Genomic DNA, 26,872 nt, shown 5'->3' with positions numbered 1-26,872 from the left:
AGCTCTAACTGAAGACAATTTATGATTGTGGCATTATTATTGCGAACAAAAAGCGTTAAGCAATGTAATGACTCCTCATCTATCAAATCCGTATTGAGTTCCATATGCACGTCGAATGAGCAGCGGCCATCTATCCACTCCCCCTCGGGATCCGGGTCGGCAAGGGAGAATATTAGCCCAATTTTGCCAGTAAAGTGGAGAAAGCCACCTCGCAAGGGACAAAACGCTTTGGTTTCCAGTGGGTCGATGTAGACATCCAGCACGTTTACCAATGTCTACTCTACACGCGGTATCGATAAGCAAGTCATCGATTAAAGCGCTAGCATAGTTAAGAGTAGCTTACAAACTACGAAGAACTTTGGAATTCGTTGGCGAAATGCGGCGCTGAGAACGAATATCACACATCTATATCGTCTTGATGATTGTAGTTCGCCACCTTTTATATTCCACAAGGACCAAACCAAGTCGTACGGGAGGTCCTTCTTCCAAGTGCCCTGCAAGGTAATGGTCATTCAAGGGCGGCGGGATTAATTTTGCGATACCAGCGAAAGTAATAAGTCTGCCGTCGGGCATGGTAATACTGCATCTTCCGTAAGTTTGAACGACGCTGATCCAGATATCAGAAGCTTCCGATTCTTTGGGCATATTTTTGAGGCTTATTGGAAGCATAGAGTCATCTTCTTCCTTGTAAAGGTTATCGTCGTTCGGTATCCCTTCCAGGTATGTCTCACAAGCTTGGAGCATCTTGCATTCCCAGAACAGCTGGGAGGCGAAATGAAGTATCCGCGGACTCAACAATCTTTCATGAAGGACCAGTCCTCTTCTATTCAACGCGGACATAGAAATCCATTTCCTCGAAGGACCACTGAAAGATGCTGAGTAATCTTATCGTGCCCTTCATACTGTATGCGGACTCTATTTGGAGTCACCTAGTGTGGGCCCCTTTCCTGGATAAGACCCCCGCCATTGTCAGCGCTCCTAGTTGCCACAACGTTTCATACGCAGTTCCGGTAAATTCTCGCTATTACTGTTGACTTTGCTTGCCAGTCGACCGAAGAGTCTTGTATTATGCACAAAGAATCTATCCAGAGATATGGTGGAAGGGATTTGAAAACCTGGGAGAGGAGAACAACGTGATTAACTTTTGAGAGCTAGAAATGTATATACATATTGCTTTCAAGAGGAGACATGTGCTCCCACCATTTCGATAACAAAGCAGACTCTAGCCCTAGCACCACCGGGGGTATCGATGAAAATCATGAAATTACGCAGGTGCAGGCCCTAATGCTTGTGGCACCGCCTTTACAGGGGGGGGTGCGCTGTAAAGGCGGTGTCACAAACACCCCCCCCTGTAAAGGCGGTGCCACAAGCATTAGGGCCTGCACCTGCGTACGTAGGGAAGCCATACTAACGGACAGTACACCTATTGCTAGCTCCTCCACCTTCTTGAGTCAAGAAAAATATCGAGGAGCATACAACAGCGATGGCGGTGGACTTAGATGGATAAGGAAGAGGTGGCGGCCTTATTGTCAACATAGCGGGATCTCGCATAAGAGAAGCCGCGTAAAAGAAAAGAGTGAGGGAGAGAGTGAGTGTGCGTGTTTGTTGCTTGTGATTAGCTTTCTTTTTTGGGCCCCAAAGGAAGTCGCTAGAAACACCAGAAGGCATTAGTCGAATTTGAATACGACACATATGAAATGGCGGTTCGGGATGTGGATACTTACAGTCACCAACTTGGCAGCTATGCATGACCAAGTTTTTCAGGCTCAAGACAACGTTCAATGAAATCTCTCGACGTGTCGCTTAAGCAAATCGTGCCGACTCATAGTGTCGCTGCATCCAGTCACTGGGCAAGGATATCGGTCTCGCGCTTCAGGGGTATTGTGAGTAGCAGAATGTCGGAGCAGATCCTTCGGGAGATTATAGCTCCACCCGCACCCAGAAACGGAGCAACTATGGGTATGTCGATATATTTGAATATGGTGACTAATGGAGAGAGTCAGATCTTGCAACTCTTGATGTGTAGGGCTCTTGACCCATACCTTGCTTTCGAGAGCTGTGAGAACTTCCTGGGACAATACGGACATGAAAAGTGGCCGTTTGGGAGTGGTATGGGGACAGCGAGCATATCGTTGGTCCCAGCAGGCGGAGTACATTGTGCTGAGATCATGGCAGAGCGTTGATCTGATGCTGGCAAGCCCCGTGACTCGGAGCTGGCAGTTGGTTGTGAGAATGGGGATATTGAAGTGTTGTTTTCGCTCTCATCATCCAGTGAAGGACTAGAGGACGAAGAAACGTGTGATGATGTGGATAGGAGACTATCTCGCACTACAGTGAGTACACCTCCGTCTGCGACGCGTCGGGCTTGCATCGGAGACCAACTCAGTGCCATCGCGTTGACCCGAATTGGTGCTGCATCGTGACGCTCCACGGCAGCTTCTCCCCGAGAGACATCGTGAAATGTACACTCGGAAACGTCTTTCAGAGAGGGTGTTTCTAATACATTGGTGAGGTTATGAAGGAGCGTGGATTGCGGATCCACGGTTGGATTAATCGCCTGTTCGAGATAACAATGCCAACAAAACGAGTTGAGGATTGGAAATAGATGCGCGAGTGCACACCGCTAAAGCAGCGGTTACACCCGCAGCTCAAAGGGGAGGCGCCTATCGGGGCGCGGAAAGCCGCGAATGCGGCGAAAAGACGTGGTTCAAGAGAAGTTGAAATGATGTCTTTGTCGCTCGGAGTGGCATGCGGTGGATGGAAGAAAAGGCTAGTCTTATAGCCAACAGCCATGGCATGTGCGACCGACCACTGCGAGACACTTCCGGAGGCCTCCAATCAAGGAGACCAGAGCACTTTTGTTGGAGTGTGGGTGAACTCAATTGCCTCACCGGAGGCCACCAATGAGAGCCAACCTGAATTGGGCTCAGCCTTACCCCCACAAACTTGAAGAGGGAATCCTGTGACGGTGCATATACAGGGCGTCCGTCGCATTCATCTGGCCTTTCTAATAAGTTCCGGCCAAGTCTCAAACTGGGATGGTTGCAGAATTACAATGCGGAACGCTTTTGATTGACGGCCTCCGGTAATGGTCATAGCATGAGATCCCCCAGTCTTGCTGCAAAAATTGAAACGAAAGAAGAGGAGGATTGGGGTCGAGAAAATCGATATTGTAGAGGTATATCGCAGCGATACTAACGCTCTTGGGGACGCCAATGAGGAGACTCGATTTGTAGGTTGAGCTGACGAAAAATGAAGAGACTTCAGAGGAACAAAATCAAGACCTACCCTCAAGTTCTACTACACATAGTCAACAGGACACATAAAAAAAAAAGGTCTATTGTTTGTACAGAGAACATGTCTGTGTCTTGAATGCCACCTCATTTCCCCTTCTTAACCCATCCTTCCACTGCCTCTCTTCCTGAGCTGACCCTGTCATCCACAATATTGACTGCTTGCTGAGTATGGATCCGTGCCATTCTCCAGGTCTTCTCAATACCTTCCCTTGTTCTAATATGACCATCAGCGATAGCAGGGAATCTCTGCTCGTATTTCCATAACAAATCCGAGACATTCCTCATAGTGACGGGCAATACAACCCAGCCAGCGCCAATACCAACAGCCAAAGGGACTGTTGCCCGCAGGAAGATATTCCGGTTTCTCGAGACAATGCTGCCCGTCATAGCTGCCACAAGAACATATAATGACCCAGGCATGAGCTTCTCCCCAGATTGAGGTGGTGGTGCTAAGGAGGCGATTGTGCTTGTGAAGCTCTCTTCGAGGTGGAGAACAGAATCCATAAATTCGTTAACCTTGTTCTCTGCCGCCGCAACGTGACTGTGCAGGAATACTCTCGTCTTTCCAATCTGAACTGCTAGACGGTCCGTCGGTGTAGGGGATCTAATTTTAGTAGGAGGTTCTGATATGCCGGTCGGAGGGGCTGCAGGAGTGGTCTTCGCTGGAGGGGCGGGTGTGGTCTCGAACTCATCGTAGATGGGCTTTCTTGACTGGAAAATAGGTCAGTCATTGTTGAAGAGCAGTCCGAAGACTGGTCAAGCTCACGTTTGGCCCTTCAACAGACTCTGCATGAAGAACAGTCTTTGGGAAAAGAGCCATGCCGACCACCACAGCGCCGGTAGCTGCGGGCGTAAAACGCTGCTTTCTGTTAATAGCTGTTCAATTGATGGAATTGCTGTACGTGCCTGCCGCAGAAACAATCTCGAGGCCATGGCTCAATTAACGTTGTATGGGTGCTCAATTGAGGAATGAAGTTGGTGAATTCCGAGGTTGATAAAGCTTGATCGAAGTCGCGTGTTTTTATGCAATCGGCATAAGTGCACAAATATTTCTCACGGGCGAGGCCTCCTTCTTTAACCTCCACTAACACCACCTCTGTACATTTTTGGATTCTGTACATACGGGCGGGAGGAATGTTCAAATCTGCACTTCCTCGACCATGGATATGCTCGAGATGTATTCAAAGGCAGATGCCAACGCGGCTGCGACGCAACCATGTCCAAACCACCTCGTCGGCATCCCTAGAAGAGACGGCTCACTTGGGATTGAAGGCCTCCCACGGTCGCATATCAGTAAATGGTGTAATTCCTGGGGCTCAGCACAATGACAGAACCCTCCGCCAGATCTTCGACTCCCCGGCATTCTGGAAGGAATTCTCCCAGTCCTCGAAAGCTGGACGAAATATTGGACTCTTCCAAAATCGATACTTGACCGAGCCTCGAGGCTTCGAAGATTTCGCGAATTCAACTTTACGGAAGGCAAAGAAAATTGTAGAGAAAGTTCTGGCAGCATCATCAGCAGACCAATACCACCGAGTTGTGAAGGATTTGGACAGGTTGAGTGACTTGCTCTGTCGAGTCATTGATATCTCGGATTTCGTTCGAGCTACACATCCAGATCTTCGGATGCAAGCAGCTGCGACAAGGGCTTACGCTATGATGTTTGAATACATGAACGTTTTAAATACAACTACGGGATTGGCGAAGCAATTGGATATTGCCATAGAGCAATCTTCCAGGATGGGCAGGTGGGGAGAACAAGAACAAATGGTTGCAGAGATCTTGAAGAGGGATTTTGCCAAATCTGCTATCGACCTACCAAGAACAGAGCGGGAACGTTTTGTGACTCTTTCACAGGAGATCAGTGAAGTTGGACCGGATTTCGTGGATTACATGGCACCAGAGAAGGAGCATTTGACCTTCCAAAGCAGCAGACTAAAAGGTATGGACCCAATGCTCGTCCGGAAGTACATACAATGGGGCCAAGTTACCTTACCATCCGTTGGAGGCCCTGCAATCGCCGCGTTGCGAACCGTTCAGGACGAAGCGACCAGGAGTGAGATCTTCAAGGCCGGTCGAACAGCCTCCAGAGCGACTCTAGAAAGGCTCAGAACTCTTTTAACTAAGAGAGCAGAGCTAGCTAAACTTTCAAGATTTGAGAGCTATGCGCAGTTGACCCTGAAGGACAAAATGGCAAAATCACCAGAATCTGTTAACGGTTTCCTTCAGGCATTGTCGAAAGATAATCGATCTGTGGTGGAGGCCGAGGTGGTCGATCTTATGATGGCAAAGATGGCAGAGACGAATATATCACATCCTACTCTCCAACCTTGGGATAAAGAGTACTATATGTCGCATATACTGTCCTCTGTCCGCTCGAGGTCACGCAACCCGGATTTTCTTTCCTCATATTTTTCGCTTGGAAGAGTCATGCAGGGACTTTCGAGACTATTTTCTCGTCTGTACGGTATCAGATTTGTACCTCACGAATCTTTACCTGGAGAAACATGGAATTCCGATGTTCGACGGCTGGATGTCATATCAGAGACAGATGGACATGTCGCTGTACTCTATTGCGACCTCTTTTCTCGCCCAGGGAAGTCTCCAAATCCAGCACACTTCACTCTACGATGCTCTCGTCTGATCAGAAACGATGAAATTCAAGAAGCTGCATCGTCAAAAGATCCTATTTTCAATTCAGCAGAAGAAGCCGCAAACGATGGCATGGCAATGTCTAAACCCCACTCCGAAGGCGTCATGCAACTCCCAACCATCGCCCTGATATGCGATTTCGCAACCGAGCCTGGATCACATAAACCTTCGCTCCTCAGTTTCAGCGAGGTATCCACCCTCTTCCACGAAATGGGTCATGCAATCCACTCCATCCTAGGACGAACACTATTCCAAGAAGTATCCGGGACTCGCTGTGCAACCGACTTCGCCGAGCTGCCCTCTGTCTTGATGGAGCATTTCGCAGCCGATCCGTCCGTGCTTTCCCTCTTCGCCTCCCACTATGAAACAGACCAGCCCCTCCCCTACGAAATGGTCGCCGAAAAGCTAGCCCTAGACAAGAAATTCGAAGGCTCAGACATCGAAAATCAAATCATCCTCTCAATGGTCGACCAAGCATACCACTCTTCCCTCCCACTTGACCCATCCTTCGACACCACGAAAGTATATCACGATTTACAACGTTCTCATGGCACATTACCGCCTGATTCTGCCGGCACAAGCTGGCAAGGCTTCTTCGGTCATTTGTATGGATATGGTGGGTCGTATTACAGCTATCTTTTTGATAGGGTGCTAGCGAAGCGTGTCTGGCAGAAGGTCTTTGCTTCCGGCCTGGACGGTGCTGCGGTGGATAGAGCTAATGGGGAGAGATTCAAAGATCATGTGCTGAAATGGGGTGGAGCGAGAGACCCGTGGAAGTGTTTGTCGAGTGTGTTGAGGGATGAGAGATTAGAAGGAGGGGGCCAGAGTGCGATGGGACTGGTTGGAAGCTGGGGTATTAAAGGAAGGAAAGGCGTTACTGGGCGTTGAAATTCTCCAGAGAAAGACGAGGGACTTAATAGAGATCCCCGTCAATGTATACAAACGCAGACGGACTGCCTGAATGTATTGGTTCTAATGACAGTGTACTTGTAGCTCAGCGGTCTCCGCTACTCAGTCAACTCCCAAAGTATGTAAAAATCACATTTTCGAGAATGCTAGCGCCGAGTCATGTATGAGGTTTAAAAAGAATCTTGGTACAATATAAAGGTCGTCTCGAGGCAGCCCAATTTTTTGGGGGAGCGAGGGGGGGTTGCAGAGCTTGCAATATCCCTGTGCGTTGTACTTGATATCTTGGCACAATGCAGCATATGGGTGAATTGCTGCACGGGCGTAGATTGTACTGGATTATCTATCACAATGCCTCACATGCGTCTGTTTTGTCGTCGTCAAACATGCTACATAAATATTAATACTGCACTTTTCATCTGAACTTTAGACCAAGTTGTGGTAACCATCCCAATCTCATGAGATGATAACCAAGATCTATGACAAAACATCTTGTATCACATAACCACTATCCTCCATATTCTCAGATGAAAGTCATCTCTTGTCCAGATATCAGCGGAAAGCTCTGCGTTGTGCAACAAAACAATACATCCCTTGTTCACTTGAGCTCGTGAGAAATTCTTAATGTAATCTTACCAGAGATATTTGGAACATTGGGTGCACTATGCAACAAAAAGAAAGGCAAGTGTACTTTCTATATTTACCATATTTCGCAGTTCTGACTCTGAGAAGCAGCGAGCAAATAAAGGGGTTGTCAACTGCAAACATCGATTTAGCACATGGAAGCAGCGAAAAGGCAACAAAAATATGCGAGGAAATATGAGTCGGCAATGGGTATTCTTTTGTCTTCTACTCTATCATAAATCATTCCGAAACCTTTAACTTTTGCAATGACTTTTGCAATGTTTCTTCCGTGCTTGGTCCAACAGTAACTTTTTCCGCACCCGGTCCCTTAACATGTCCATCTGGCTTGGCAACAACACCAGCTTTCCGGGCTGCTGCTGCTGCTGCTCGTAGCGCTGGATCGCCCTTGTCCTTTACCTTCTTGATTTTTGGCTCTACTTTCGGAGGAGGATAGGCTTGGAGAGCGATTGCTTGCCACTCGGGAGAGGCTTCGTACTCTTCGATTATGGGTTTGAGGAGTTCATTGAGGTGGTGGACGAGGGCGGATTTGAGGAGTTGGGGGGTGAGCTATGAAATGTTAGCGTGGCGATTAGAATAAGATATGGAGCACGCGACTCACAATATCTGCAGCGTAGTCCTCCTTGAGCTTCTTTATCGACTCGTAGACGAGTGGTTCTTGGTCTCTTCTTTGCACAGTGAACGATTCTCGGTCGACATGCAGCGCAATGGCTCGGAAAATGACATGCTCGACAAAAGCAATGACTCCGTTGCCCTCAACCTCCTTGGGTTTGCATACGGCCTTCTTCAGCTTCTTCTCAACAGCAGCCGGTCCATCCAAAACATCGATCTTCGAGTCTGGATCACTGGCACTCATCTTGACAGCTTCTCCCAGCCCCGGTACCATGCTATTCATCAGATGTGCACGTACGCTATATCCAATCTTCGGCAAGTTCTCCATGGCGAATGTGAAGATCTTCCGTTGATCAACCCCACCGAATTGTGCATCGACATCCAAGTACTGCTCATCCAACGCCTGCATAAGAGGGTAGATCAAACCTCCCAAAGTCGGGTCATCCGTCTGCTTCACGACCTCCGCCCCCGCCTTCTGCGCAACATTGACCCTCGTAATGCCCTCCAACTTGAACCGATCCATAGTGTAATCCTTATTCAGCTGGTAAGAGCTACCAAGCACGAACTCCAGCCGCGACAGATCAACACCAACAGCCTTCAGTACCCCCTTTATGACTCGTTCGTAGTACTTCGCGCGGAACTCGACGAGATCGATTGGGGCTTTCATATTGTCCAGATAGCCGTGGATATCTGCGAGCAGGATCTTGACATGGCAGCCAGCCGCGAGCAGCTCTGCGATCTTCATCATGGGCACGAAGTAACCGCAGTGGGGTCGTCCCGTGGTTGCAGTTCCCCAGTAGACCTTGAGAGGGCGTTTCTCTTCGAGGATGACATGGTCGATGAGTTCTGGGTTCAAGACTTCGGCTAGATTGGCCTTGATGAGGGCAATTGAGTCCTCGGGACTCAATTTGGCCGCCATGTTGTGGTGGTGTTGTGGAGAGAAAGGAGAGTGTTTGCGAAATTCGGCTTTTATGGAGGGACGTGGGGTTGCTTGATTGACTCACACAGAATTGGAAAAGCGGCGCTTGTTTTTCCATACACATATCCAATGGGACATTTCAAAATTGCATTCTCGATATATTCATGCAAATTATCATCAAAGATACCAGTTCTAAATCTCTTCGAAGTTTTAGACATTACATTAGCCGATTTCTAAGCTCGATTAAAATGTCAAGCTGGACTGGGGACGCAGAAGTAGTGCTGCTTTTATAGGGCTGAGTCTACCACGTGATATGATTATTTATCCCAGAGCCACTGCCAAATTTGATCTTCTTCCATCTTCATCACGTTCCTGTTCAAATGATGCGATACGGGCGCGGGAATAAGAAATCCAGTCGTTTTCATCAATGTCTATTATTTTTGCGGAAGCTTCATTTCTGTTCACGACCAGGGACTTTTCTGCCTTCTTGCAATCGGCCTTGACTCCTTCATCATCAAGTTCACAGCTGATTGAAATTCTCCTTGTGCAACTGCCCGAGGAGTAACTTTGTCTTCTAAATACTCGTGCGCAGTAGGATTGATTGCAGCAGTTTCGCCAGTAAGAAAGCCTACCTTGAGCGTGAGATGCGCGAGATGCGCGATGAGGCAATGCTGCTTGCGGCTGTGCCCCGAGCAGCCTCGTCCACAACTTGTTGGCCCTGACTTCCCCTCCCATTCCCTTCTCACTTTCTACACAAGCAGAGGATATTTTCAATCGTAGCAGGCGATATCGTTCGGCGGATTTGGTGTGTCACCGGGCGACTTCGCCTTCTGGTCCAACATGCGCGAAATGCGTTCCAGAATTGCCAGCAGCCTGGCGATGAGTATGTCGAAATAGCCTCGGAGATGTGATGCCTTCACAGTGTACTGAGAACCGTTCGTGCATTGGCGGAACGACCAGGTTCGCCCAGTAAATGACAAGAGCGAACGACGAGAGCACAGTCAACGAGTTGTGCCAACAGTTGCGAAAATGTTCTCGATGATCTGGATTTCCTACTTGCCAAGTACACCACATTAAATGGCAAAGGCAAACCTAGCGTGGGTAAGAGGGTATGGCAGCGCTTTAGATTTGGATCTAAGATAAATGAGTTGGGCGTCGTTCGTGGGAAGCTCATTACTTAAAGTCGAATGAGCTCGAGATGAAACAGAACAGCCGTATATGAGGACATTAGGATAGTCAAATGAAAATTTAGAAAGCTCTTATTTCCTTAGACGTGATTGATAGATGAAGGATGAGAGACTGCATCACGCGCGTAGTCTTGATCATCAAAGCAAACAAGCAGCTGGGGATTAGGACGGCCAGCTGAAATTCTCGTGCCAACACTTTGGCCGCGACGTAACCCCCCGACTTCCGTGTGCTATCGCTTATAGAAGTGGGACAAGAGCCAGCTCACGGATATATAATATATTGCATTAGCAGGCACGGACTTCCAAGACAACACTTGGGTGAGGGCAATTAGGAGGGCCGGGCTCTGGCTAATATATTAAAAGTGCATATACCACAGAAGCAAGAAATAAATTCATTCAACTTAAAAAATCTACTCAACGACCACAACCCAATATGTACTAAATTTCGAAAACGTAAGTAACTCTTCACCCCTTTTCAAATGGCCCCTACATATGTTTTTCTCACTTTAATTCTGACTACAAAGCCTGTCCGAACTATCCTCATCCCCATTTTCAAGGGCGAGGGAGAGTTTGGCTGAGCCTGTTAGTAACGTTATTTCTCATGACCAATCCAAAACATGGCATGGAATGTAATTAGGGTGCGGCTTGCGGTTGAGCCGCAAGTTAATAATACAGAGAGACAGAGAGAGTCGAACTTCTATCGAAGAAGCAAGGAGTGTGTGCCGCTAACGTATGAGGTTCTCGTCTGAGATACCTCAAGATTTGGATAGGCCGTTATGATAGTTTGTTTTTGCTTCTGTTTTGTTCTGTCTTATGAATATGATGCTTGGTAGGTATTGGGTATCGACGTATAAAATTTGAGTTTGTAGAAACGTAAGCGGAATCGCCAGTTCCGATATTTGCGGCTTTGCCTGTAACGTGATTAATTATAGGCAATGTAGCAACACTTTTGGGCCGCAATTACAGTAAATATCAATCTGTGTGCTAAGCAGCAATGCACGCAACACTGGCCCCGGTCCCAGTGACCTCAACACGGTTGTGCTTCTGGTACCGGTGCTTCCTTTTCGCTTTGATCACAGCAATGGATTTTAGTGTAGAGAACTTTCCGGTCTCTTGAACATCGTCGGATGAGCCAATGGACGGCTACACTTCCAATCATAGCTAGGCAAAGAGCCCATGGAATTACACCGAGCATAATGACATTGGCATTGACGCCCATAGCAAGTCCGAAGATCGTAGCGGACATGATTGCCAGAGCGAATATTGGCGTCTGGAACTTATCTCCATCCTGTCGTCTGTAGGCAAAGGAGGAGATAGAGCACCCTAGAACGAGGCATGCAAAGAGCATCAATGCTGGTGGTGGATCGAGAATCCATTCAAAATGGCCGGAGGGAACAACTTCCAGAAGCTGGATCTGCAGTCCTGAATCCGGGACGTTGATACCCTGGGTTTTATCAGCCTGAGAAATTGGGATCCTTTGGGGTTTACTGACGCCATTTTCATGACGGATGGCATATGCTGAACATATCAGGGAAGTGAATGTTGCGAATAGAAGTTCCCAGCAAGTTGCGAGTGTTCTCGCGGGGCAATTCCTGTGCAAAGACTCAACGCGCTGCTCTGTGCAAGATATACATTGCATTGAAACTCCAGGAAAAGTGCGTGAGTACCTGCTACAACGTCCTTGGTGCTTAATTGATACGTAGAAGATGCCAGGCATTTTAGATTTGGCACAAGAGCTTCGTGGAGGCTCAAGAGGTCAACTCTTTATATATCCTCTTTGACTGGTAAAATGAGGCTCCCCGGGAAAGGAGGCTGGCCAGTAGGTGGCAAAGACCCTATTGATATAAACCACATTTCTCCTGGATCCTCCTGACGATAACTCGAAGCACATTTTCGGAAAGTCCCTCCACATGAGTGGGGCACGCCAGCCTCGACGAGGCTTGCGAGATAACCTCACCGGGGCGAGGGCTGATGTAAATTGCCGCTGCTAGCCCACACAAAACGAGAAAGTTGTTTCACAGACAGCCTCAGTCCCCGATCGAAGCCAGGTTCGCTTATGCACGGAATCCAATGGGCAGATTTTCCAATCCGGCGTAGACGAGGCAGACTGGTCGGGCATCAACAGGCAGACCGCAAGGCTGGAGTCGGGCTGAAATCCGCGTTTTTCATCCGTTTTCTCTCACCGAGAAGTCAGGGGACCGATTGGATCTTTATTAGCGAGAAGTGGCGCGAGGCTGAATTTTGCGAACCACAGTCAGCCAGTGTAAGAAGCAAGCTTCCACCGATACCAGATTTCTACGGAAGACCACGTATGCTGCGGCAGATTGATACATGTCCGGAACCTTCGGATTGGTTCTAGAATGAGGAATGTCTTCCGCGGGTTCGAACCAGAAACCTACGATTTGGTCCAGTTCATGCCCCAATCCAGAAATTGTGCCTTGGGTCCCTCTGCCTTAGGTCCCTCGACGTGTTAATGCCTAACGCCAACCTCTCGTGATAACCTCAACAAAAAGTGAGCCTCTTCGCCGCGTTCCAATGGCAGACCACGTCAGCTCGGTTGGGCATGACCACGATATCTATATGTACCCAACGATCCTCAACGCGCATGATAGTTCATGACGACCTAACAGCTCACCAACATACTCCGTATCGCCAAAATCAACCGCATAAAAGCCAATCGTACTATCCAGCAATTGCCCTGCAACCTGTGGGGAGCTCCTATTCAATTGGTCCAGGTCTAGCCTCGAGATGAATTTCCAATTCGGAGAAGGGATCCATGGCCTGAATATTGGACAGCAACCCATGCTGTTTCCCCTCGTCGTTCTATTCCGAAAGATGCGAGGCCTCGCCGAGAGCCATCTCTCACACATTAAAGGATTGGTTTGTGGCTCAATGTTTGGATCATCGGCCGCCTTGCCGTTCCTCTATCCTCTCAAATTGAGAGGCCTCTGCTTGCTGTACCTGCCCATCTCCTTTAGGATTTGGAAGTCGAGGCTGACTTTATATAGCGATTTTGGTTTCTTCGTCGCCTCCGCCATCCTGTTTGCAGTGCTGAACGGACCAGAGATTGCCGTGTAAACAGTACTTGACCGTAGGGATGAACGAGAAGCTAATAATCACTAGTCATGGCCACTATACGCTCATCGGATCCATCGCCGTCGTCACCCTAATCCTACTATCCCAACGAAGCTCACTTGAGGAATTTGCACCTTATATTCCAGTGTTAGTTGCCCTGAGTCTTTTGGTCACTGTCCACCTTGTCCCTTGGTTCGAAACATATTTCCACCAGAGGAATGGGATCACCCTTGGGGAACGTTATATGGCTACCCGTGGACATCATATGGAAGGATCTTATCGAGCTGCGTTTGACCCGACTTCAGTTCGATCCAATGGAGAATTCCATGAAGACTTGAGCCACAGATGGAGCCGAGATCCTTTGGAGCTTGAACATATGCACCTGAACGGTCAACATCAAACAACATTAAGACTAGACTCCCCGGAAAATTCTAGCAGCCTTGACCTGGAATTAGGACTGCCTCAGGAGGCTCAATCAAGTGCAGCATCAGCTGGGTCAAGGGAGCCATTTCTTTCCTGATCCGAGGAAAGACCTCACGCACCGCAGTCCGCCAATGAGGTCTTCAGGTTTGCTATTCCCGCGGACGACAACCACGCTGCAGCTTGCAAATGTGCTAGGTGGTACTCTTCGACAATTCTGCCCAAGGCAGCCAATGTCTGTGAATCTTGTACGGATATTGCATACGTTCATTGGATAGATAATACCCAATGTATTATAATGAGATCGCTCCAAGGCAAAACAGGACTTCGGGAAGCGTGCATGGATTTTCGCACCATAAACCTGGAGGGAATTGTTCTAGATGGATAGGAAGGCTTCCATTCCTCATTCAAACTTATTTATCCACTTCGGACCCAGACCAAGGAATACCAGAAGCTTGAAAACAAATGGAAGGCGCCAAACAGGACCTTCAGAGGTTGCACATCAGAGACACAGAATGAATGGACACCAACAGTACAGCGCATCATATACGCAGTGGTCATTGCTCGACACTCGGCCACGGATAAGTCTTGCCATCTTTGCCAGGTTGGATGCGCAGCCAAAGACGCTCGGTAGGCAAGTGTTTTTATTGTCTGCCCATATTCGTGTTCTCTGTTCGGTTGTGCTTTGTTCTTTGGTTTGAAGAGATGGTAGCACAACTTGTGGATCATGGTCGTCTGAAGACGAAGTTTGCATCCCTATCCGCAAAGGCCATACGAGTACTCTTCAAGTAGGCTTCGCATCAAGATGATGTCCCCGTCTACTCATGCGTGCTCGTCCTCCACAAGGCCCGTTGGTCTTCCTTGTCTGCGGACATGCTTTCCGGTCAAGGTCAACATCCGTCCGAGTCATCAGCTCTAACGACGTCCAGGAACTAGGCACATGGCATTGCGTACTGACCCGTCACCGCACTTTCGGAACTCGACACGGTATTGCAACGGCGTATCCGAAGAGCAGCCGCAGAGAAGGGCGCACAAACGAGTCACCAAGGTGTTATGTGGGGTCGGTGGCAGAGGGTACAGGGTCGCTCGTCTTGCGCCGACATTTCGACTGACCAACGACTGATTAACGACTGGAAGATGGCTGATATTCAAGATGTAATTTCGCATATATGTATTATTAGTCGTTCGATATAAGTATGCCGTGCAAACGGGAAGAGGATGATTGATTTTGTTGTTTGCAATTCGACGTCGTTGACGGATAGGTTATGCTGTACTGTCCATGGGACGGTGGTTTCGAGTTCGAGTTCGGCATCAGTGTGGATGAAAGCCATCCATCCGGCAAGTTCAACTTGTGGGAGTATAATACACCAAATTCTCCACCAAACGATTCTTGTTCAATTCCACGCCCAGTTGTGTGGTATTCGTGCGCGTATAGGAGACTCGCCAGTATATCTTGCGGTGTTCGATTTGTCGATAAATGTGCTGCCTATCCTTTGTCCTGTACATTCGACCCATCCCCATCACTTCCTAAACAATTCTACGGAGAAGACGGGGTTTAGAAATCTGTCCTAGGCTATAATCATCAGCGCAAGCTCATCTACCCGGGAGAAGAGTGGTGGGAGACCGTTCGTGCTTTGTTCCTGTCCCAAGCCCAAGGGACTGAGATCGTATGTTTCAGTGCCGTGGAAGTTGCCGCGCAACCCAATGACCTAGGCGATGAAGAAGACCCCATTTGAACAAACAATGAAGAAGTTGTCGAATTGTAAGGTTGCAGGCTTGCAGAGGGATGAGGATATAAAGAGGAAGGTGGAGGCGTAAGGATGTGATGCGCCAGCGCGCTTGCCGCTTTCATGATTCACCTTCCCAAAAATATATGCCACCCCACGAAAGTAAAGCACTAATTTTTTAGTACATAGCTTATGATCTAGCGACCGTGGCCCTATAATTTAGCGACGAAGAAGCCTATAATTATAGGGCTTCCTCTTCCGGGGAAAAGTAAAACGACCCCTCCCCCCGCGTGTCAATTGGGCGTACCGACCTTAAGAGAGCCTGAAAATTTAGCGATCAAGCACCTGGAACTTATTTGCCTCATGCGCAATAATCGCCTCGCCTACCACGCCCCAAAACTCGAGCTCTTTAAACTTCCTTATACCTATATTAAGAAATCTGATTTGAGAGAGAGTTTAAGTAAGTAAATACAAACAACGAATTAGGTATTATTAAAATTCTAAAATCTATTAATACTCCTATTCGATACCCGGCCGGGGGGGAGGGTTTGTGAGGCTAAATTAGTTCCTTAGTAATGAACTCGGGAAATGCAGAGCGCTAAGCCAGAAAAAGATTCTGCCATCGACACCGGGGGGGAGGGCTTCATTTTACTTGTCCCTCCTCTTCCTTACGACTTAGGATTCGCAACCTCAAAGTTCGCTTTCCACTTCTCTACTCTCGCTTCCCAAGCCCCCAAAGCCCCCCACCTCTCTCTATTCCCCTCGTACTAACTAACTATCTTTCTTATCTCTCTTTAAGCCTTACATATATTTCGAGAGCACGAGTACGATAATAGTTAGACCTGAGTTAAGTGGGGTTACGTATGTGAGGAGAGGTGCAGACCACTTTTAGTAACCCTTTAGTGTGAAACATATACCCTTAAGCGGGATGCTTGATGCACGCTGACACATCACGTCCTCCGACCGCAAGCCTCGATGATTTAGGGTTATTGCGCTAGCCACTTTAAACATAGTCTGAAGCGCTAGACCCCCTTCATGAATTAATTACGGAGGTACAGCCCATAATGATAGTAATAGCGCTAGCAGGGGTCCGAACTTTTCAACCTGGTATCGCAACAATAACATATTGCAAAAACTTGAAAAATGGTAGCACTACTATACGGCACTGTTATGGATATTTACAGCGTTTAAATGAACTTTTTATGTTTTGTGTAGCAAAAGTTATCGAGTATCGAGTTTTCTATTGACCCCTGCTAGCGCTATTACTATCATTATGAGCTGTACCTCCGTATTAAATTATTCCTTCGTCTGGTGAGACATTACTAGCGTATTAGTCACAGCTGTGGCACCCAATAAAATTACAGAAGCCATCTAATTTTATGCTCAGCTAACCAAGTAGGACCCCCCTGCCCACGCTAGTAATGTCTCATTAGATGAATAGGCTTACCATTATTAACTGCATTATTTTATGCGTATTTTATGATTTTTAATGAAAATAACAGTTATATAATAGTAAAGGGACTGAAGATATAATTTCATTCCTCTCTTTCACCCATATCGATATCCTCCATACTAGTATCTAGTTAATAAAAGTACTAATATCTGACCTGACGTGTAGGAAGAATCGTTCTCCAAGACGAGAAAAAGTATGTGTCATGCGCATTAATTTCAAGCCCTCTAGTTAGCTAGATCCAAAACCTCCTCCTTACCCACTTAATACAACGCACAATCAGCTCAAGAGCGTTATATTTAATTATATCTTAATCGAGTAGTCATTAAATTTAATTACCCACCGCTACCCTTTAGAAACCTTCCTTCTAATCATCTCTCCTCAGAACTTTTGGTACGACAATGAAGGATTGACAACTAGCAACCGACTCCTATTGTCGTGTGAATCAGAAATCTTCTTTCGAGCATAGCAAGCATTTATGAGAATGTCCTCGTAGATGCTATATTTAGTTGCTGACACATCTCACTTCGGCCGCCAACGACCCGCCACTTACCCAAAAAGGGAAATGAAAAGAATGTTTGTAATTTCACTCTCAACAGTGTCACCAATACTTACTTTAATTTCTAGTAAGAGCACTAGCCATCTCAGAGGGTACTCAGCTTAAATTTATATTCCATGTGTACGTAAGTTGGTCTTTGAAGGCGGCCGATTGAGTCGTGCCGCGCACTTCAACTGTCCCATAGCTTCAAGCTAATGGCCTCTACAGCCTGAGAGTTCTCTCAGCTCTAGAAATTCCAAGCGGCCGGGGAGATGTCGTTCAAGCCTACGAAAACACTCAAGACCTCACTTGGAATGGACCCTTGCTGGCGGAGTAGCCCATCTCGTCACTTCCTGTTGATAATATGGACAACCAATAGTTGGGATGCTACAGGCAGAACTAATTGGGTAATTCCCTATAGCACAGAGGGATATCCCCAATTCCGTGATCAATGATCGACCATTCTAACACCATTATGTTCATTTACGGACCGTCTTCATATTTCACCTACTACCCTGTCACACCCACTAGCTGCTTATTGGCTCTTTATCAGCGACCAAATCACGGAGCCGTCGAGTGGCCCAATCCTCGTCATCTAACCTCCGCAGAACAGGAAGCGCGAAGAGAGGAGTTGCTCCAGGACTTGAAGAGCTGACCAGAATTTGTCAATGACCCAGTCAGAGATTCAAGTGAAATCCTGTATTTGAGAGTCTGCGACAGGAAGGTGTTGCGACTGGAGCAGTGGTATTCAGCAAAGGGAATATGCGTTCTGCTTAGTGATGCCGCACATCCGCTCACACCTCACGGTGGACAAGGCGCAAATCAGACTTTGTGAGTTCCACTTTCTTCATCACTTATTTTGTGGATTGCAAGATCTAACTGAAACTAGAGAGGATGCATGGCACCTCGCACAGCTTCTTCCAGGCTTCACACCGCCCGCTCCACCAGCCACACCGACATCCGCTGACGCGTTGAGTCCGTCTAAGCTGAAAGAAGTCTTTCATGGATTTGCTCAGAAGAGGCAACCGCGCACGGCATTGCTTATGAACATCTCAACAAAGTTCGGGGACCTGAAATGCTCCAACTCTCTGGAAGGAGAAAAAGAAGAGAGTGAGCAATACTTCAAGTCAATCAAGTTTAATGGATCAATTGGACGGAAAATGCAAGAAGACTGGTTCAACCAGCCGTTCTAGGGATATGACATTGTACGGGGAAGTTGAGAACAATAGTTTACATGGAATTCACACCTCTATTGAAAGGTCCCCGCGGTACATTTTTCAATGCGAAATTAGTAAAATCGTCATAGATCACATGCATAAATCATTCGCTCACTATTCCTCCCTTTTTCAAATGTACCGGGTATTTACCGTCCAATATCAATCCAGCTCCCCCTTCCAAGTGGGATCCACAACCAAAACTGAGAATTCCTTCAACTCTGGCATAAAAGCCTTCGTCCTTTCACACTCAACCAAAATATTCTCCTTCATCCTCCGAAATTTCTCCTCAAACCCTGCCTCGAAATGTCCTCTGTACACATCGAACGTCTTCGCGGCCGGCATCGCATCTTTCAAAATGATCCTCAATCTCTCCGGCCCAAGCTCTCCTCCCCGTCCCGTCCGCTTTGAGAACCACCAGAAGAAGCCTTGAAGGTTGACTGTGAGAGTGAAGACCTCGAATTCGTGCGGTCCGGTGAAGCGTCCATGCCTATCTCTCTGCACGCGGATTTTGATCTCGGCTGTGGATGGTTGAAGATCCGTCCTTTCTTGCTGGCTTTCTTCTGAAGTTGGGACTGCTTGCCTTGGTGGTGCAAGGACAGAAGGGTCGTGAAGTTGGTTTCTGATGGTTTGCGGTGCTTGACTTGGCAGTGGCCTCCGAGGAGGACTTTGGCGATTCTGCTGAAGGGCCCGGCTTCGCTGCTTGTAATAGAACACCGTCGAACTTCCATGAATTACACAAGCTTGGCCTTCTCGGAGTGTCAGCTCGGTGTATTGGTCAAAATCCACGTCTTGGCCTGTATTGACTTGGCTAACTGTGTAACCACGCTCGGTGATAACCACAAGCCCCATTTCGCTGTTTTTGTCGATGATCACGCCGATGATTTCGGGGTAGGTTCTTTTGCGTCCTCCGGTTGTTTCGTCGGCATCAAGTTCTATATTATTTCGTCCGCTGATCTGTAGACAGATTAGACTGGCAATTAATTTGCTTCAGATGGATGAATATATTACCATTTGCATAGCCTTATCTCTGAACCTCTTTTTCTCTCGCGGAGTTCTTGAAGTCTGAGAGGTTGCAGGAGAAGTCTCTGTCTGTGCTTCTTTGCCCTTGTCTTGTATTGGCCGCGGTGCGATTGGGACATTGGGAGCTGGTTGAGCAGTGTTGTGAGTTCGGGCATGTTGGGCGGATGGTAGTATAGCCGGTGGTGCAATAGAGTCTTTTTGAGGTTGTGCTGAGAACATAGGTCGAGCTGTGTTTGCAGCATAACTGCTGTCAGCTACTGCGGGCTGGGGTGTTAATATTTCCGTTTGCCATGTATCTGCCATAACGGGAGACGGATGGGGAGATGGGACTTGTGCAGTTCTAGTAAACCGGGCGTCCTGGAAAGAGAGCGATTCAGGTTGGGAGCCCGAAGATGCGGGCTTAGCATCTCCAAAGGATCGAGGAGGAGGTAAATTGGGCCGCGGTTGTAGGTTATTGGCGGGGCCAGGTGTTATTGGGGTCCGAGAAGATGGGTGTGGCTGGAAGGCTGCGGTCATGTTGCACTCTGGCCTGACAAGAGGTGGATGGAGTAGTTCTGTCTGTACAGCAGACTTTCCATTGCTTTCTGGTCTTGTTGGCGAAGATTGCATAGGCGGAGGTTGACTCGTCTCAGAATAGTGTCTGTTCTTCTGAAGAAAGTCCCGTAAAAATTGAGGCGTCTTAGCTCCTTCAACCTCAAGAGTCACCTGAGAAGAATCACCAGTCAACGATGGAGGACGAGAAACAGGAACCCGATGGCGATGATGTGTATTGCTCGGGTCCAGCTCTTGAACATTTTTAGCCATATTGCCAAAGGTCGAGTGCGAAGATGGCTGACCACCGAAAGGGGAGGACAATTCAGTAGAAGTCGGTGACGACGCTGTCGTCAAATGACCAAGCTTTGCACCATCCACCATATCCGCAGCCCGGGTGATCAATATCCTGAACTGCTTTGGATTTTCAGCGCCCCTCAAGTTTGATGATACCCAGAAGAGATCCCAGATGCATTGTTTCAACTCCCTGAACTCGTCCCCCGTCGCTTTGCTTGGAAGATAAAAGACATTCTCGGGCTGCCAGTGAACATCCAACAGTTCAAATTTCATCGTTGTTGTTGCAGAGGATCTTGGCTTGGATTCTGCTTTAAGTTCCTCCTCTTTGATATACCATCTGTGAAACTTCTGTAGTGATTGCCATAGGATAATTCCTGCAGGGTATGTTTTGCCTTTTGGTAAAATAGCGAAAGCGCCTCTTACGAAGGTTTGGATCAGCTGCTGCACTTCGACAGTCGTGAGGGCACTTTCAGCTCGATTGTCGGCAGTAAATCTTAGGGTTGGGGGAGAACTCCTCGTTGAGGATTCCAGGGCCTTTGGATTGGAATGTGACGTAAGTTGAAAACTCACGCCAGAGGACACAGCATTGACAGGGCGGCTGAATGTAGTCTCCCAGTCATCTGCTCCTTTCTTGATGGCTGAATTCAACAGATTCCATCCAGAGAAACTTGTAATTTCAGACGAGGTTGTGGGATATTGTGCTGGAAGGGGAAGAATTCTCGCAACTATCTCATCTTCCGAGAGACTCGTTTGTTGATCTGTGGCTGTTTGCTCTGGTAAGATGTCCTGTGTTGCTTCAGGACCTCCTCTTAAAACAATTTCACAGGTTCCGCTAGACTGAATAGGGCGCTCTGGCTCCTCGCTGAGACTCGGCTGACTTGGTGGGTCCATAGCACCAATTGTCTTCGACGAATCTCGGCATGTTGGCTCAGAAGCAGCTTGCAACACTGTTGATATTCCCTGGCCACCCTCAATAGTAGTTCCTACTTCTGCTGGTCGGAATCTTTCTGATGCTGACAGCTCAAGGGAGTTATCGGTTCTAGATTCCGTGACAGTTTCGAACCATGTGATTCCACTGCGAGCTTCACATTCACTTAGATTTGATACCCGTTGATCTGCTTCCGAATCTGAGGTGATTCCAGATACAACAAATTTGGATGGACACTGATCTCCTCTCGTTACTAGAACTCCTCTTGGAGCATCTCCAAACCTTCCGGGGGCCGAGATTTTGATCGGAAGTCGCTCATTGTGTTGAGTATTACTGGGGGCAGTCATGCCAAAAGCGCTGGGGCAAGAAGGTTGTATAACGGGGACATCAAGGGGCGAATGCTCTTGAGGGGCCGGGGGCAGATTTAGAGATTGATAATCAGTTTGAGTATCTTCAGAAACGCAAGGTACCTGTGCATCGTGCCCAAATACTGTTTCTAAAGGAGTAGAGATGGAAGAATCGATCTCGTCTGAGGGCGGTCCGACTATAGGGCTTCGTGGACTTTCTTTGTCAATTGTGAGAAGTGGCGAGAGGACAATCGGGTCATGCTTAGAGCCGGAAGGGATATGGTCCTCAGGCTGATCGAGGCTTCGTTCCCGACATCTGCTGTCTTCAGACGCTTCCGATGGAGTCGATGGCAACCTTAATGGGAGTTCCCTTGCTCGATGTGCCTCAACGGAGTCAGGGCTTGAAATTTCAGGGGTCGCCTTCACGACGACCTCGCCTTCTTCATCAATAACCTCGATCGAGGGTAGCGGGGTCTCTGGTGTTCGAGGTGTTGGTATAGAATCATTTTCTTTGTCAAGACTAAAGTGTTGCCTTGAGTGTTCAGGCTCGAAGAGTGTCCCAGTATCCACGACAATGAAGTCCCCAACCTCCTCTTCTTCGTCTGGGAGACGGACATTCCTAACTCGCTTGGTGCTACATGGTTGCTGTTGCTCTTCATCTGCTTTCCTCTGCGTACCAAATTATTAGCAAGACTAGTATATGAACTTAGCTGCATAAACAATAGTAATTACCTTTTTTCCTATAGCTGCTTTTGAGCTTCGTTTCTTACTAAACAGTAGACTTCGTCGTGCCATTCTCGCGACATGCCATCAACCATCTTCCGATGAAGTGTGTTGTGTTGAGATAGCGATTGCTAGAACATTCGATTTCGGCCGCAGCCAGCTCCAATTATTTTTCTCCTCGGCGAAACAAAGGCTAAATTTAATACGATTTGCGGGCGTGGCAGCGGCCGCTACTCACTAGTAAGCTTCTTTACGCAGTGAAGCTAGGGCCGCATCGAAACAACAATTGCAGAGCAAAGCCTTCCGGTCCGTTGAAGAGTGAGAGTGAGGATTTAGATTGCGACGACGGAAAACGATGGCCTTATGTTGGCGGGGCGGGCGGGCGGCTGGGGGGCGGCTAGAGTACAGTTTTGGGAGAGGGGCATATTGTGACGAGGACGATTGGGCCGTCATTTTGCCCGCGTTAGCAGAACATGTGGCAATCATAATCCCTGTCCGACGGGTGGCAATGCATGACCAACCGTGCCTAAAAGTAGGGTGCATCGTCAGCTTAGCGCTTCGACAGCCAATAGGTTAGTGGCAGGGGCATATCTTGGCACGCAGTCCGTGACGAGGAATCGCTCATGCTTCTTCCCGTTGAACACAGCCACTTGATTTGCATTGGATACGGCGCTACGGAATATTCCTTGGAGATCCTTGGGGAATCGTGGCATCTCCCCTCCTGAGAGAATCAGCAGAGCATCTTACTGTATTTTGGACAGGAGTGTCAAAAGGGATTTTCTGAAACGAACTGTATTGATTGTAAGAGTAAGCATGCCCTAAGCACTTACTAAATCTTCTGGGAATTCTTCTCTTCTATCCATTTTTTTGCTTAGTAGGAAGGAAAGTTTTGTGGAAGCAACTGCCGCGCTGGCCTGCCCAGTCTCGTTTTTTTTCTTAATTGATTTTCGTTGATAAAAGGCATTTAGATAACGACCGGCGATACGCAATTATTGCAACTATTTCATACCATCTTCCTACCGTAGCAGTAGCAATGCATGTCTGCCAAATAAAATTGCTGGAGGTTTGTATTGAGTTTTCGATCTCAAATAAGGAAGAGCCGAAGCCCTCTTCTTGGGCCGTCAGGAATCGATATGTCCAACAAGTACGTACAAATCCAGCTCTTTCAGATCCTATCTGTTAAACCGGGCACCCGCAGAAAAGATCCTCTGAAATATTTTGAAGGTCGGAAAGTCAAAGTGGCACGGCCAGTGCTTAGAATTGAGCCTATTCACATGAAAAGCATGTCGCTCCAAGAGTCCAAGCCACTAACAAATCGCTAGATTGGCTAATGGCGGGTAGGAACACGATGCAAGCTAAAAGCGCCTCCAAATGGCGACGCCCAATACCTTCAACTCCCGGCTATCAGCTGTGTTATCATAGGCTGGAAACCCCGCTGTTAGTGCATAACTTTTAAGCAAAAGGTAGTGTGTGCCAGCTCTTAAATTCCACACCTGCCTATAAATAGCCCGTGCTGACCAATCCATCTAAATGTTTGTGTCCAGATACAATATTGGGACGAATTGAGGTGTATTACCGAGGATGGATATCAATTAGGGGGCGTGTAAAGCGGTGGTGCATCTTCCCTCAGATGAAAACTGAACCATCCCCTTCGCCTCTCGTTTATTGCCCTTCCAACGCTTGAAAATATTTACTTCGTTACACAAGTAAATTGGATCTAATCGAAATCGATTTCGATATCTGGAAGTATCTGAGGTGGTTCATGTGCTATCTGTATTTTAGATTAGGCGAACAAGCGAATCTACAGAGCTATTTAGTAAGACTTCTACGGTTACGAAGTACTAGTGGAGCTGTACTTAGCCTATTCTATCGAACATATCAAACGCAAAACAGACGGCCCTTTAACATTGATAGCGCTCCTTCCTTCTTGAAGATTTTATATTGGAGTATGTTCTATACCCAAGTACCGAATGCGTTTCGGTAATTGGAAGGCGTCGGCATTAGCCTCCTGCATCCTTACAAAGGTGTTTCAGAGGAGTTAGTGGCCAATCAGTACCCAAACTTCGGTTGTTGGTCGGTTAGAGCCTGTTTCCTGGGTTGTCACTTTCAAGTGTTACATACCTCTACGTTTCGCATCCGCGGCGCTTCAGAAGTCGGGAAAAGCTGAAACACCTTCACAAAACAGCGACTTTCTTTCGAGACAGAACCCCAAAGCTTAATTGGCCAAATTTGTGCTTAAACATCACTGTAGAGTGGAAATCTCCCCTCTTCCCCGTCGCAAACTTCCATCCAAACCCACGCTCGACCAGCCTCCCCCCACAACGTCCCATACGGGTCCTCATCCTTCTCAAAAGCCCCATCCACAAGACCTTGCTCGATCCGTTCCGGAGTAGCAAAGCAGAGAAAATGCTCCCTTTGGGGAGCATCCAGCGCAAGCGAATTGCCACTACTGCCGTAGCAGAAATTGGGCTCTTTTGTCAGGAGACCCTTCTCCCATGTTATCTTTCTCCCCCGTGTGATTGCTGCATCTATCTGCTTACGAAGCGTCGGGAAATAAGATTTGATGGCGATGAGTGAACCGACAAAGCCTGGCGCTCCATGGCAGAACTGTACGAGCCCGCTGTCCTTGCCCGTATATCACCGGCCAGTTGCCCTCTACATCTTGCAGATTAATGAGCGATAGAAGCTTGCTTTCCAATTTCGAAGCGTGGGAAGGATCGCTCAGGATAACCTGCGTCAGGATGCCGATCTCGCCGTGGACGACTCCCAAATACTGGCTGCCGTTCCAAATCCATGGCTGTTGCGGGAGGATGGCTTTGATCAGGGACGTGATGACGGAATTGATCGCCGCAGCCATATCAGGAAGTCATCTTCGCATGAGCCACAAAATATAGAGTCCACCAGCCCTGCCATTCATCCATTCACAATGGGCTGGATCCGCTTCGAGATTGCTGAATGCATCCAATACCTTCGCTGCATGTGTCTCGCTCTGGTACAGACACGCTTTGAGAGCGTTAGAAGCGAGATATTCACTCGTAATCCCACAAGTCCCCTCAAACACTAGAGCCACAGAATCCTGTCCCAGCTCGAGATATGCTTTGCACCATTCCGCAGGCCGCCTGCCTTTAATTTCGAGATCCGCGTGTTTCGCTGAAAGGCACAAAAATAAGTAAGCAATCGAAGTTGGCCCAACGAACAAGCCCCGATATATCTGGCCACGAAAAAGTGATGCCCATGGGAGCTCCGGAGGACATTCTCGGACTATCCGTGATGCTGACTGGATGAAGTATCCTTTCGGGTCCTCAAGTCGGAGTAAAGTTGTCGCTTCATTGACTATAAATCTCTTTGATTTGAGCCGCGGTTGAGATGGGTCGATTGACATGATGAGCTCTCTAGCAAAACTCCCTTCAGCAAAGTTGGGGGGTTGGGATATTGTTTAGATGCGCATTGGGCTTGACCACGCAACCTTATGGAGGATTGTCCAGGAAGATGAGGAAGTTATTTGACACAAGTCGTGCGTGACTCAGTGAGTGGAGAATATTAAAACTGACCTCAGACCCTTTGCCAGGGAGAGACCAGAACGACACCCCCCCACCGGGGGGGTCGATTGGGATTGGGGTGTCGATTGGGGCAGGGGTGTTAACGACAAATCTTGAGTTAGATTTTTTAATATAAGTAAAAGCTAGTATATTGTAACCCTTGTATTATAATCACGTGTTTTCTAACCTATAATAAAAAGATTTCTTAAGATAGTATTTTAATTTAAGGGAATTTATATACTAATTAATTAGGTTCCAGTTTTTGAGCCCTATAAGGCCCTATTAACTATGGGCTTATAGGGCTCCTATTTCTGGTTTTAGGGACTTGTTCGCTAAATTTCTAAGCTTTCTTAAGCTTACTTTTAGGATATAAAATGTGAATTTTTTAACTTCTTTAATTTAAAGAGCTATTACTAATCCAAATTTTATAAAAAGTATATATCCAATTAGCTCCTAGCTAGCGCTGTAAGCAAATAAAACAAGTATTAAATTAAATTAAAGGAAATGCTAGTTTTGGTATTGTTTCGCGCCAAGCCAACGCCCACGTAACATCTCGCCGCTCTACTCACCCTCGCTTCACCTCAACCTCACCCATCCTCACCCATCCTCACCCATCCTCACCCATCCTTTACCCATCCTCACCCCGTTCTGCCTAGATGTGCTTATTCCCGGTTACGCGGCTATCGAGAGCGTTAACTCCTGGCGAGAATAATTTAGGGGAGTTAGAACGGGCTTCAAGAGGGCCGTAATAGGCCCTTGCTATTTATTCAGGCCATTCCTCTCTGCCCTTAACGCTCTACTTTTCATTTTAGAATTTCGATCTACTAAGCTAGTAATACAAGGACT

At 47.6% G+C, this 26,872-nt stretch overlaps 10 protein-coding genes across 10 annotated transcripts; 3 read left to right on the top strand and 7 right to left on the bottom strand.

Annotated features, from left to right (window-relative positions):
* Window positions 1-405: 405 nt before the first annotated feature.
* K444DRAFT_708164 (uncharacterized protein) lies at window positions 406-923 on the bottom strand (the record flags this gene model as incomplete). Its single annotated transcript, XM_024888178.1, has 1 exon — window positions 406-923. Exon 1 carries the CDS (start codon window positions 838-840, stop codon window positions 406-408), a length of 435 nt encoding a protein of 144 aa, XP_024728533.1. The 5' UTR covers window positions 841-923.
* Window positions 924-1,362: 439 nt separating this feature from the next.
* On the bottom strand, window positions 1,363-2,736 carry K444DRAFT_620712 (uncharacterized protein). Its single transcript, XM_024881767.1, has 3 exons — window positions 2,043-2,736; window positions 1,725-1,986; window positions 1,363-1,648 (listed from the first exon to the last, which is right to left on the bottom strand). Exons 1-2 carry the CDS (start codon window positions 2,390-2,392, stop codon window positions 1,779-1,781), a joined length of 558 nt encoding a protein of 185 aa, XP_024728532.1. The 5' UTR covers window positions 2,393-2,736; the 3' UTR covers window positions 1,363-1,648; window positions 1,725-1,778.
* A 598-nt stretch (window positions 2,737-3,334) lies between these two features.
* K444DRAFT_602015 (mitochondrial protein-like protein) lies at window positions 3,335-4,285 on the bottom strand. The gene is made up of 3 exons (XM_024878706.1): window positions 4,203-4,285; window positions 4,063-4,155; window positions 3,335-4,007 (listed from the first exon to the last, which is right to left on the bottom strand). The coding sequence occupies exons 1-3, from the start codon at window positions 4,227-4,229 to the stop codon at window positions 3,381-3,383; spliced, it is 747 nt and encodes a 248-aa protein (XP_024728531.1). The 5' UTR covers window positions 4,230-4,285; the 3' UTR covers window positions 3,335-3,380.
* An 83-nt stretch (window positions 4,286-4,368) lies between these two features.
* On the top strand, window positions 4,369-7,014 carry K444DRAFT_620710 (mitochondrial intermediate peptidase). Its single transcript, XM_024881766.1, has one exon. The coding sequence runs from the start codon at window positions 4,488-4,490 to the stop codon at window positions 6,834-6,836; it is 2,349 nt and encodes a 782-aa protein (XP_024728530.1). The 5' UTR covers window positions 4,369-4,487; the 3' UTR covers window positions 6,837-7,014.
* A 650-nt stretch (window positions 7,015-7,664) lies between these two features.
* K444DRAFT_656791 (tyrosine tRNA ligase) lies at window positions 7,665-9,133 on the bottom strand. The gene is made up of 2 exons (XM_024886115.1): window positions 8,098-9,133; window positions 7,665-8,045 (listed from the first exon to the last, which is right to left on the bottom strand). Exons 1-2 carry the CDS (start codon window positions 9,025-9,027, stop codon window positions 7,719-7,721), a joined length of 1,257 nt encoding a protein of 418 aa, XP_024728529.1. The 5' UTR covers window positions 9,028-9,133; the 3' UTR covers window positions 7,665-7,718.
* A 3,635-nt stretch (window positions 9,134-12,768) lies between these two features.
* K444DRAFT_235347 (uncharacterized protein) lies at window positions 12,769-14,786 on the top strand. Its single transcript, XM_024871266.1, has 4 exons — window positions 12,769-13,171; window positions 13,223-13,288; window positions 13,338-13,436; window positions 14,639-14,786. The coding sequence occupies exons 1-4, from the start codon at window positions 12,963-12,965 to the stop codon at window positions 14,643-14,645; spliced, it is 381 nt and encodes a 126-aa protein (XP_024728528.1). The 5' UTR covers window positions 12,769-12,962; the 3' UTR covers window positions 14,646-14,786.
* On the top strand, window positions 14,637-15,509 carry K444DRAFT_620706 (uncharacterized protein). Its single transcript, XM_024881765.1, has 2 exons — window positions 14,637-15,282; window positions 15,334-15,509. The coding sequence occupies exon 1, from the start codon at window positions 14,975-14,977 to the stop codon at window positions 15,266-15,268; it is 294 nt and encodes a 97-aa protein (XP_024728527.1). The 5' UTR covers window positions 14,637-14,974; the 3' UTR covers window positions 15,269-15,282; window positions 15,334-15,509.
* On the bottom strand, window positions 15,174-15,645 carry K444DRAFT_235364 (uncharacterized protein). Its single transcript, XM_024871267.1, has one exon. The coding sequence runs from the start codon at window positions 15,559-15,561 to the stop codon at window positions 15,307-15,309; it is 255 nt and encodes an 84-aa protein (XP_024728526.1). The 5' UTR covers window positions 15,562-15,645; the 3' UTR covers window positions 15,174-15,306.
* A 2,933-nt stretch (window positions 15,646-18,578) lies between these two features.
* Window positions 18,579-22,829, bottom strand: K444DRAFT_669370 (uncharacterized protein). Its single transcript, XM_024887520.1, has 3 exons — window positions 22,497-22,829; window positions 19,650-22,433; window positions 18,579-19,595 (listed from the first exon to the last, which is right to left on the bottom strand). The coding sequence occupies exons 1-3, from the start codon at window positions 22,557-22,559 to the stop codon at window positions 18,801-18,803; spliced, it is 3,642 nt and encodes a 1,213-aa protein (XP_024728525.1). The 5' UTR covers window positions 22,560-22,829; the 3' UTR covers window positions 18,579-18,800.
* A 1,436-nt stretch (window positions 22,830-24,265) lies between these two features.
* K444DRAFT_647664 (uncharacterized protein) lies at window positions 24,266-25,869 on the bottom strand (the record flags this gene model as incomplete). Its single annotated transcript, XM_024885366.1, has 4 exons — window positions 24,266-24,288; window positions 24,857-25,094; window positions 25,129-25,301; window positions 25,389-25,869. The coding sequence occupies 4 exons, from the start codon at window positions 25,867-25,869 to the stop codon at window positions 24,266-24,268; spliced, it is 915 nt and encodes a 304-aa protein (XP_024728524.1).
* Window positions 25,870-26,872: the final 1,003 nt, after the last annotated feature.

This window comes from Hyaloscypha bicolor (assembly GCF_002865645.1).
Source record: "Hyaloscypha bicolor E unplaced genomic scaffold K444scaffold_182, whole genome shotgun sequence".
Classification (NCBI taxonomy): Eukaryota; Fungi; Ascomycota; class Leotiomycetes; order Helotiales; family Hyaloscyphaceae; genus Hyaloscypha; species Hyaloscypha bicolor.
Note: the sequence above shows the minus strand (reverse complement) of the source record. Positions and strands in the feature narration are given on the sequence as shown.

Coding starts and splice junctions, on each gene's coding strand:
- K444DRAFT_620712 (XM_024881767.1), bottom strand. CDS start 2,392: ATGGCACTGAGTTGGTCTCCGATGCAAGCCCGACGCGTCGCAGACGGA. Junction 1,987..2,042: donor TCACAGCTCTCGAAAGCAAG/GTATGGGTCAAG, acceptor TCTCTCCATTAG/TCACCATATTCAAATATATC.
- K444DRAFT_602015 (XM_024878706.1), bottom strand. CDS start 4,229: ATGGCCTCGAGATTGTTTCTGCGGCAG. Junction 4,156..4,202: donor CGAGATTGTTTCTGCGGCAG/GCACGTACAGCA, acceptor AACAGAAAGCAG/CGTTTTACGCCCGCAGCTAC. Junction 4,008..4,062: donor AGTCTGTTGAAGGGCCAAAC/GTGAGCTTGACC, acceptor CCTATTTTCCAG/TCAAGAAAGCCCATCTACGA.
- K444DRAFT_620710 (XM_024881766.1), top strand. CDS start 4,488: ATGCCAACGCGGCTGCGACGCAACCATGTCCAAACCACCTCGTCGGCA.
- K444DRAFT_656791 (XM_024886115.1), bottom strand. CDS start 9,027: ATGGCGGCCAAATTGAGTCCCGAGGACTCAATTGCCCTCATCAAGGCC. Junction 8,046..8,097: donor AGGACTACGCTGCAGATATT/GTGAGTCGCGTG, acceptor AACATTTCATAG/CTCACCCCCCAACTCCTCAA.
- K444DRAFT_235347 (XM_024871266.1), top strand. CDS start 12,963: ATGAATTTCCAATTCGGAGAAGGGATCCATGGCCTGAATATTGGACAG. Junction 13,172..13,222: donor TTGAGAGGCCTCTGCTTGCT/GTACCTGCCCAT, acceptor GACTTTATATAG/CGATTTTGGTTTCTTCGTCG. Junction 13,289..13,337: donor AACGGACCAGAGATTGCCGT/GTAAACAGTACT, acceptor AATAATCACTAG/TCATGGCCACTATACGCTCA.
- K444DRAFT_620706 (XM_024881765.1), top strand. CDS start 14,975: ATGCTGTACTGTCCATGGGACGGTGGTTTCGAGTTCGAGTTCGGCATC.
- K444DRAFT_235364 (XM_024871267.1), bottom strand. CDS start 15,561: ATGAAAGCGGCAAGCGCGCTGGCGCATCACATCCTTACGCCTCCACCT.
- K444DRAFT_669370 (XM_024887520.1), bottom strand. CDS start 22,559: ATGGCACGACGAAGTCTACTGTTTAGTAAGAAACGAAGCTCAAAAGCA. Junction 22,434..22,496: donor AAGCAGCTATAGGAAAAAAG/GTAATTACTATT, acceptor TTTGGTACGCAG/AGGAAAGCAGATGAAGAGCA. Junction 19,596..19,649: donor GAGATAAGGCTATGCAAATG/GTAATATATTCA, acceptor ATCTGTCTACAG/ATCAGCGGACGAAATAATAT.